This window comes from Sceloporus occidentalis, unplaced genomic scaffold (genome assembly GCF_023333645.1).
Source record: "Sceloporus occidentalis isolate IW3139 unplaced genomic scaffold, rSceOcc1.0.p SCAF_212, whole genome shotgun sequence".
Classification (NCBI taxonomy): Eukaryota; Metazoa; Chordata; class Lepidosauria; order Squamata; family Phrynosomatidae; genus Sceloporus; species Sceloporus occidentalis.
In genome coordinates, this window is record NW_028317192.1 from 641603 (window position 1) to 650781 (window position 9179).

A 9179-nucleotide genomic window follows, 5' to 3' on the forward strand; every position below is an offset into this window, starting at 1 on the left:
GCTTTTATTTGCTACTTTTAGAAACAAATATTTAAATCCTTAAAACGTGTTACTTCTCAGGATATACTTATGGAGGGGATCGGCTCTCAGTATACTCTTCCGGTTTTACCGGGCGATATCTTTGATAGTAGACAGCATGAAGTATTAAAAACCATTCTGGTGCAAAAATAAACTTTTCGTTGATTGCCAGCCTGAGATGTAATTTAAAGGAGTTTTACTGTACTGACATGGTGGTTGATAAGCGGAACAGCCTCCCAACAGAAGTGGTAGAGGGTAATACAGTGAGGGGATTAAAAATGCATGGGATAGACATACGGCTCCTGAATCTAAGACGAGACCAACGACTGATTAAGGTTTGAGTCGTTACAGCAGGAGAAACGGGCGACTAGACGGGGGCCGGATGGGGGCCGATCTGCCGGGAGGTTCTATGTTTCTAATGGCACCGCTTTAGCCCATTTTGCACCAGAAAAGCCTTTAATACAAACTTGCAGTAATTCTGGAAGTTTGGAAGTCGCTATAGCAGCCAATAGAATGTTCATGTGGTTTGCTGACGATTTTAGCACTTTGCACCAATTTTTTTTCGTTGAAAGAGATGTGTAAAAAAAATGGGGTTTTGGGATTACATGGATTAAGGGCTTTTATAATATTTCAGTGCAGTAACCAATACTAACATTTTAATTTACAGAAAGTTATAGAAATAATCATAACGCACACAGAGCCGCACAATACGTTTTAGTGATACTTTCTAACATTTCAGTTGGTGAAATAGAAATATTTGCGCTCGCAGATCTGGGTCTTTATTTCCTTCGATTTTCCATATTGTCCAAAAAAAAGACTCCAATTACATTCATTCCTTTTTTGTTTTTTATTAACCAAGAAGGCAGCAGAAAAAGACCCCAGAAAAGCCATTGTCAATCTAATCTGAATGAAGGGAAAGGATTTGTTTTTGTCATCATCATCAGATTACATCCAAAAATGTACACAAAGAATCTCATCTCTGCTAATAATGTATCCAGCGCTGTATAGAGTAACAACCCCCCCAGCGCTGTATACAGTAATATAACCCCCAGCACTGTATACAGTAATATAACCCCCAGCGCTGTATACAGTAATATAACCCCCAGCACTGTATACAGTAATATAACCCCCCCAGCGCTGTATACAGTAATATAACCCCCAGCGCTGTATACAGTAATATAACCCCCAGCGCTGTATACAGTAATATAACCCCCAGCGCTGTATACAGTAATATAACCCCCAGCGCTGTATACATTAATATACCCCCCAGCGCTGTATACAGTAATATAACCCCCCAGCGCTGTATACAGTAATAACCCCCAGTGCTGTATACAGTAATAACCCCCAGCGCTATATATAGTAATATACCCCCAGAGCTGTATAAAGTAATATAACCCCCAGCACTGTATACAGTAATAACCCCCCAGCGCTGTATACAGTAATATAACCCCCCAGCGCTGTATACAGTAATATAACCACAGCGCTATATATAGTAATAGAACCCCCAGTGCTGTATACAGTAATATAACCCCCAGCGCTGTATACAGTAATATAACCCCCAGCGCTGTATACAGTAATATAACCCCCAGCGCTGTATACAATAATATAACCCCCCAGCGCTGTATACAGTAATATAACCCCCAGCGCTGTATACAGTAATAACCCCCAGTGCTGTATACAGTAATAACCCACAGCGCTATATATAGTAATAGAACCCCCAGCGCTGTATACAGTAATATAACCCCCAGCGCTGTATACAGTAATATAACCCCCAGCGCTGTATACAATAATATAACCCCCAGCGCTGTATACAGTAATATAACCCCCAGCCCTGTATACAGTAATATAACCCCCAGCGCTGTATACAGTAATAAACCCCCCAGTGCTGTATACAGTAATATAACCCCAGCGCTGTATACAGTAATATAACCCCCCAGCGCTGTATACAGTAATATAACCCCCAGCGCTGTATACAGTAATATAACCCCCAGCGCTGTATACAGTAATAAAACCCCCAGCGCTGTATACAGTAATATAACCCCCAGCGCTGTATACAGTAATATAACCCCCAGCGCTGTATACAGTAATATAACCTCAGCACTGTATACAGTAATATAACCCCCAGCACTGTATACAGTAATATATCCCCCAGCGCTGTATACAGTAATATAACCCCCCAGCCCTGTATACAGTAATATAACCCCCCAGCCCTGTATACAGTAATATAACCCCCCAGCGCTGTATACAGGAATATACCCCCAGTGCCGTATACAGTAATATAACCCCCAGCACTGTATACAGTAATATAACCCCCAGCACTGCATACAGTAATACAACCCCCAGCGCTGTATACAGTAATATAACCCCCAGCGCTGTATACAGTAATAAAATAGTTGATTTTTATATAATGTAAAATCTTAACAATCCAGAAAAGTACTAGAATTTCCATGTCTTAATCTCTGACTAATATTCTTCTACATCAACAATTTGGATTATCTTTTTGATAATTTAATTTTTAGCTAAATTATTTCTAACATTTATATAATGATAGAATTTCCTAATATATTAAAACATTTTCCTTTCAGCATTTGTTACATGAGAAAAAAAATGAAAATTCTGGATTCAAAAATTCTTCATTTTTGAGATTCCAGGGAACCTTTCCATTTATTTGTTGAATATTTATATCTTGAAGAAATGGTGCTTTTTACAATTCATTTGGTAGCGACCTTCATCACGGTGTCTGCCGCCAAGTGCATTCCCAACAAAGCAGGTAAATATCCATCTATGCCATTATTTAAAATAATAATAATAATTTAATGGAATTAATAAAATTTGCAATGGAAATTTCTCTCTGAACTTTTCTAGTATTTTAAGGCCCGGTCTCGAAATTATGTGTTTATTTGTAATTTTCTAAGCAAAACCATGAACTAAAATATTCATTCTAAATATTCAGATGAATTTGTGGAGAATGAGATTTTGCTGTATTTACTGATAAACGTATAATATGTGTAATAGGTGAAAGTGTTTGGCAAAAAGGGTCAGATACACATGTTATAAAAATCAGGAGAAATTTGTTTCAATTTTTCAAGATTTCCCAAATGTATTCAAATTATTCTAATTTATACATTTTGATTTATATTTAACGAATTTATATTTTTATTTCTCACATTTCTCACCACAGCACAGGAATTCATTACTTTTGTTTTTAGTGCTTTTTAAGTTATTTCATTCTTTTAGCAGTGTTATTGTTACTTTACATTTACAATTACAAACATAAAAAAATAAAATAAAATGAATTTAAAAATGATATTACAAATATATTTACATTTATGGAAGTTCATAAATATTAATGTTTTCCTAAAATTCACAAATAAAATATTTTACTTAAAAAATGTATATTTTTATAAAATTATGGAATTTTGTATTGTCTATAGAATATGAATTACTCTTGACGGATTATATTATTTCTTTTGTACTGTATATACAATGTTTTGGGGTTTTTTCCAGTTTATTTATGCCTTAGAGATAATTATAATTGATAATTATATTTTTCACCGCATTTGAACTCCAGATGTGATTATTGTTCATTGTTACCCCAAATCCATTGTGGCCAAAATTCCTGAATGTCCGTACGGATGGGAAATAAACCAACTGGCGTTGGGAGGAATTTGTTATAACGGGATTATTGAGTCTGGATATTACCAATTCACCATCCCTGACCTATCGCCCCGGAACAAGTCTTACTGTGGAACGCAGTCTGATGTAAGTGCGTATTTGTAGTTACACAAAAAAAGTCATTATTAAAATAAGAGACCCTTAAGGATGTTTCAATTTATTTAATGCAAAATGAAATTATTATTTAAAAATGTAATATTATTTATATATTTTGATAATTTTTGAGAATTACATGAATTTACAAAGATGGAAAACTTTTGTCTGAAGCCGTAACAATAAAAAGGTTAATTATGTGAACTAAAATCTTAAGTCAATAACGTTGATAAAGCTCTGTTATAATATTGGATATATTTACATATATATATATATTTTTTTGGAAATATATATATATATAATTATATGATAATTATCTGTTTTTAATCAGAGCTATGATCATTTAGAATGTAGTAAATATCTTGTCTGGTGTTTGTATGTTTCGTTTCCCTTCTATTTTTATTGATATGTTTAATTAATAATAATAATAAAAAAAAAAAAAATTATTATTATTTATATTAATATTAATATTATTATTATTATTATTGTTGTATTGCTGTGATTAATAATGATAACTTCATTTAAAGCAAACTATTCCTCTGTGCCCAGGAAAAATCCATTGAGTGAAAGCCTCAAACCCCCCCACCCCCCCCAGTTACTAAAAGTATTATTTTCCTTACAAACTATTGCTTCTATTATTGGGTGCTGAACGTGGATTTGGTGATTAAAAAGGAAGCTGTAAAAGTGTAAAACACGATCTTGTTCTGGGTTTGTAAACTTGTATTTGGTTATATTTTTGTCATTTTGTACTTTTTTTAAGAATACACGTATTTGGAAATGAGTTCCCTTCCCCAAACACAAGTATGTAACTCTGTAACTATGTAACGTTGACTATTTTTCTGTCCAATAGGACAGGAAAATGATATAAAACCCAATACTTTTAAGAAAACAAAAATATCCGTCTTCCACTTCAAATTTTTGGAATGTTCTGTAATTATTTGTTTTGTTCCAGTTCAAAAACCCAATCTATCATTTCTACAACTCAATAGTCTCCAACGACAGCACCTTGATTGTCAAGAACCAGCCGGTTAACTACTCCTTCACGTGCAATTACCAGTCCAACTACCTGGTCAGCCACGCCGGGTTCGACCAAAGGTGAGACATCTCAGCCCCTTCCCTGACGCGTTTCACCCACAAGTCACCGAGACTCGCTCTGCTCATCGAAGTTTTAGTCTTACATATCTTTATCCTTCTTCTAGAGTAGCCACGGTTCACGTGAAGAACGGGAGTTCGGGATCATTTGAGAGTCAACTCTCACTCAATTTCTACTCTGTGAGTCCTCCGGGTTTATTTATGCTGACCTAATACCACTAAGAAATCACAAAAACTTGTCTCAATGATAAAATGCTGGCGAGCCACACCGTTTCCATGGTGATAACTCGAAACATGCCCCATTCAGCCCCAAGGACAGAATTTTTAACTTAAAACCCTCGGAATTAACCCCATCTTTAATACACATTAATGTCCTTTCTTCTCAGTTCACAGTATCCAATTAAAATCCAAATAGAGTCCAAACTCATCTCATAATGTTCATCGTTTTGGTCTCTTTGGTCTTGTTTTAAAAAAATACAATGAATCTACCAAAATAATAAATGAATCGCCTGACCAGAAGACGTTTTACTTTTACTAAAATCTTTTGGTGTTATTTATGTGATTAAAAAAAACCTTTTTTGAGGAAATAATAAAACAGTTGGGCAGAAATTTGCGGTGAGTTACCATACGGTACGAAGATGGCGGGACGAACAGCGTCTTTGGGGTACGTTCTCCACGACCCGGACCCCGGTTCACCCAACGTTATTTTAACCCCGGCGTGTTTTTGTTTATTTGGAGCTCCGGGGTCTTTGGATTCTTCTCGTGTTTTTCATGTTTGGTCATTTTGTTTCCGGAAAGAATGCAAAGTTCTCATCCCAGAAAGAAGCTCCCTTTGTGGTGGAAACATCAGACATCGGGTCGGACGTGTTTGCTGGAGTTGAGGCCAAAGGGATTAGCAGCAGGTACAAAATAATCTCCGATATTATATGGTGCAAACAGCTGCCACAACCCTGTATATATAATAAGCACCGGTGATGGGAATGGAGGGGGGGGGGCGATTTCTATTTATGACAAAGCTGGTTGGGGACATTGGCTCCGGAGTGGTTTTTGATGCGTGGCCTTTGTAGTCTCATTTAGATCTGTGCAAAAAAAATAGAAAAATGGCCTCGTGTTTTCTTCAAATGAGTGCCGAACCATGCATAAAATAAACCGGTTATGATAAATACATTTAATGGCATTTAAAGCAAAGAAACATTTACCTGTAGAGTGTTTGATCTGGTCACCTCGCCTTATACTGCTAAATAAAACATTATAAATTATACACACTCATGCAATGTTTTAGTGTACTGAGAGGGTAGTAGATAAGTGGAACAGCCTCCCAGCAGAAGTGGTAGAGGGTAATACAGTGAGGGTATTAAACATGCGCGGGATAGACATACTGCTCCTGAATCTAAGACGAGACCAACGGCTGATTAAGGTTTGAGTCGTTACAGCGGGAGAAACGGGCTACTAGACGGGGGCCGGATGGGGGCCGATCTGCCGGCAGGTTCTGTGCTTCTATGTTTAATGTTATTAATATAATGCATGGTATAAGAAACATATCACTTTTGGACGTTGTCTCTTTAGGTTCAAAGTGGTTTTGAATTATTGCTGGGCGACTCCTTCCCCGGATTATGCCTACCACATTCAGTGGCAGCTCATCAGTAAAGGGTAAGAATGTTTATCCCGCGCCTCACTAAACGTCCGTATGTAGAAAATATCTCAGGTGTAAAAGATGATAACCAGGGTTCTCGAAATACAGAAATCTCACTTATATTAATCCAAAGAGGGAACGTAAACATGCGCGGCATCGGCAAACGGCTCCTGAATCTAAGGCGAGGCCGAGGACTGATTAAGGTTTGAGTCTTTACAGCAGGAGAAACGGGCGACTAGACGGGGGGCGGATGGGGCCGATCTGCCATTAAGCTCTGTACATTAATAATGTGCTGTACATTTAGCTGTCCTCCTGATGACCGTTATAGGATGTTTCCATCTCATCCGGAACGTTCTATGTTTAGGTGTTCGTCGGATGACTCGATTCTAGTCCATGAAAACGGAAAAAACAGCAGAGCCACGTTCCAGTTCAACGCCTTCCGTTTCCAGAACGTCCCCAAGCTCTCCAAGGTCTGGCTGCATTGTGAGACCTACATCTGCGACAGCGAGAAGTTCTCCTGTCCGGTGGTAAGTCCCGGAAAGTTCCGGATAGATAGACTGATTTCCGTATCGGGAATTTAAAGATTCACTGGGTCCTCCACAAACCACAACTGCAGGAGGATTCACCTTCATCTAATTATTGAAGGGTCCGTTATGGGAGAGAACCAAGACCGGCACATGAAGAACATTTCTAGGGTTGGCCATTAAAATTAAAGAAAAAAACTCCTGAAAAACATGACTGAGGTAGCGCCAATGCGACGCCCTCTTTACCCCCCTTCCCACAATAAATACACAAACACAAAGTAAATGATATAATGCTTTATTATAGTCAACTATGGAAAAATAAGGCCACGGTGCAGTCCGCTTTACGCCTTCCACACCGTGACACAGATATAAATAACTTTATTCATAGTAAAATTAACTTTATTTGTAAACACATATAACATAATATATAATATAGCGATGCACGTGCCGCACCACCCGACTTACTATGACACGTGCAAGCCTTAAAACTAACAATTGTAAACCAAATATAAAGGCTACAAATCGTAACCCTAAATTGTAAACAACCGAACCGGCTGGCACAGGCGTAAAACCGTAAAACCGTAGAGACCACCGGCGTCCCCTGCACGGCAGCCATTGTCACGGCTAGGATTCACCAAGGCACAAGCCCAAGGAGTGTCCTGCACTTAGGCCGAGGGCCTGTGCACCACGGGTCAAACCACACCTAAGGTGGTTAACCCTTGCGCTATGCCAGCTTGATAACCAACCGCCAAGAAACAGAAAAAAGAGGGGTGGGAGGGAGGGAAAGCTTTCCTGGTCAATCGAAAAAGTGACCTAAACGAGGTGGGCTCCCATATATATAGTGACCCCCACCCCTAAGCACAGTAAGGTGATGCACACCTATCAATCGTCAGCTCAGGGCCGTCAATCAACATTGCCCGCCGGCCCCCCTAGCTGACTCAGCAAATTTACTAAAAAACAGGAAAACGGGAGGGGGAGAGGGCTGCTTGTCGTCCCCTCAGTCATGCGCCCTTCTTGCTCCATGTTCTCGCCTGGGGCTTTCTAGACTTCTACAAGGACACCTAACAAGTGGGGTGCGCCACAAGTTTCGGAAACCTCGGAACCATTTTTTTTTATTAATATCTAATAAATAAATGAAATATTTTTCTTTCTTTGTACCTTTCAGACTTGTGGGAAGAGGAAGCAGCAGAACGAACAAACCGGCGGGGTTCTAGTGGCAGAATTTGTCCTTCGAAGTAAGTTTTTAAAGCCCTAATATCTCATCGATTGGCGTTAATATTATTGTACCCCCCCGAGGGGCTGCTAAAAACTCATACATTTTACAGATACGGAAAACGTCTCTATTGGAAATATTTTTATTTTAACCTCATTTTTTTTTTTTTTTACTTCCAGGTTCTGCCTCGTTGAATTACGGAAGCCTTCCAGGTAACGCACGATGAGAAACCAAATCCATTCCCATTCCAGACCTCGGTAAATTATCGAGGGAAGTCCGTCGGTGGAAGTTTGTTACAAGATAATGATGATTATAAGATATGGGTCCGGTGTTTTATATCTTCGGGTCTCTCCAACGGAACGGACGCCATCCATCACCTTCTAGTTCCACGCCAGTTGGAGATCATCAAAAAATATCTATTTATAATAATAATATCTTGAATTTAATACAAAACCCAGAGTTCTATCTTGGGAACGCATTTTTTTTAAGATCTATCCCCATAGCCTGTCCATCCACAACGTTCCATTATTTACATTTTTTAATGTTTTCTGAGTGATATCTGTTTCTTTGGCCTCTTTAGCGTTTCTTCACCAGCTGATCCTCATCGCGGGAAGCTACTTTATGATTTTAGACGCTTGAAGTCGCTCCGGGTTGGGAGAGCCACTCCAAAATGAAGCCACCCATTGGCCGAGACCAGGATCTCCATTATAAGGACAAACAAATTCTCAGGATCACCCAGACTCAGCCAAGACTCCTCATGGCTCCAAGGGCTCTGACACAATCTCAAGACTTCAGAATAAAAATTAGCTACTGAGCTGCATTTAACAATTATGTGTTTCATATGCGTTACAATTATAGAGTTTTTTTAACCCATAGTTTTTATAAACCTTTAATTTACTGGAAGAGTAACAAAGAAATCCTTTATATATTA

The 9179-nt window shown here is 38.6% G+C and overlaps 1 protein-coding gene across 1 annotated transcript; it reads left to right on the forward strand.

Annotated features, from left to right (window-relative positions):
* The first annotated feature begins 2712 nt into the window (after positions 1-2712).
* Positions 2713-8922, forward strand: LOC149277519 (beta-tectorin-like). The gene is made up of 10 exons (XM_089502805.1): positions 2713-2788; positions 3590-3780; positions 4739-4881; positions 4986-5058; positions 5677-5780; positions 6445-6528; positions 6876-7038; positions 8201-8280; positions 8589-8642; positions 8829-8922. The coding sequence occupies exons 1-10, from the start codon at positions 2713-2715 to the stop codon at positions 8920-8922; spliced, it is 1062 nt and encodes a 353-aa protein (XP_089358931.1).
* The last annotated feature ends 257 nt before the right edge of the window (positions 8923-9179 follow it).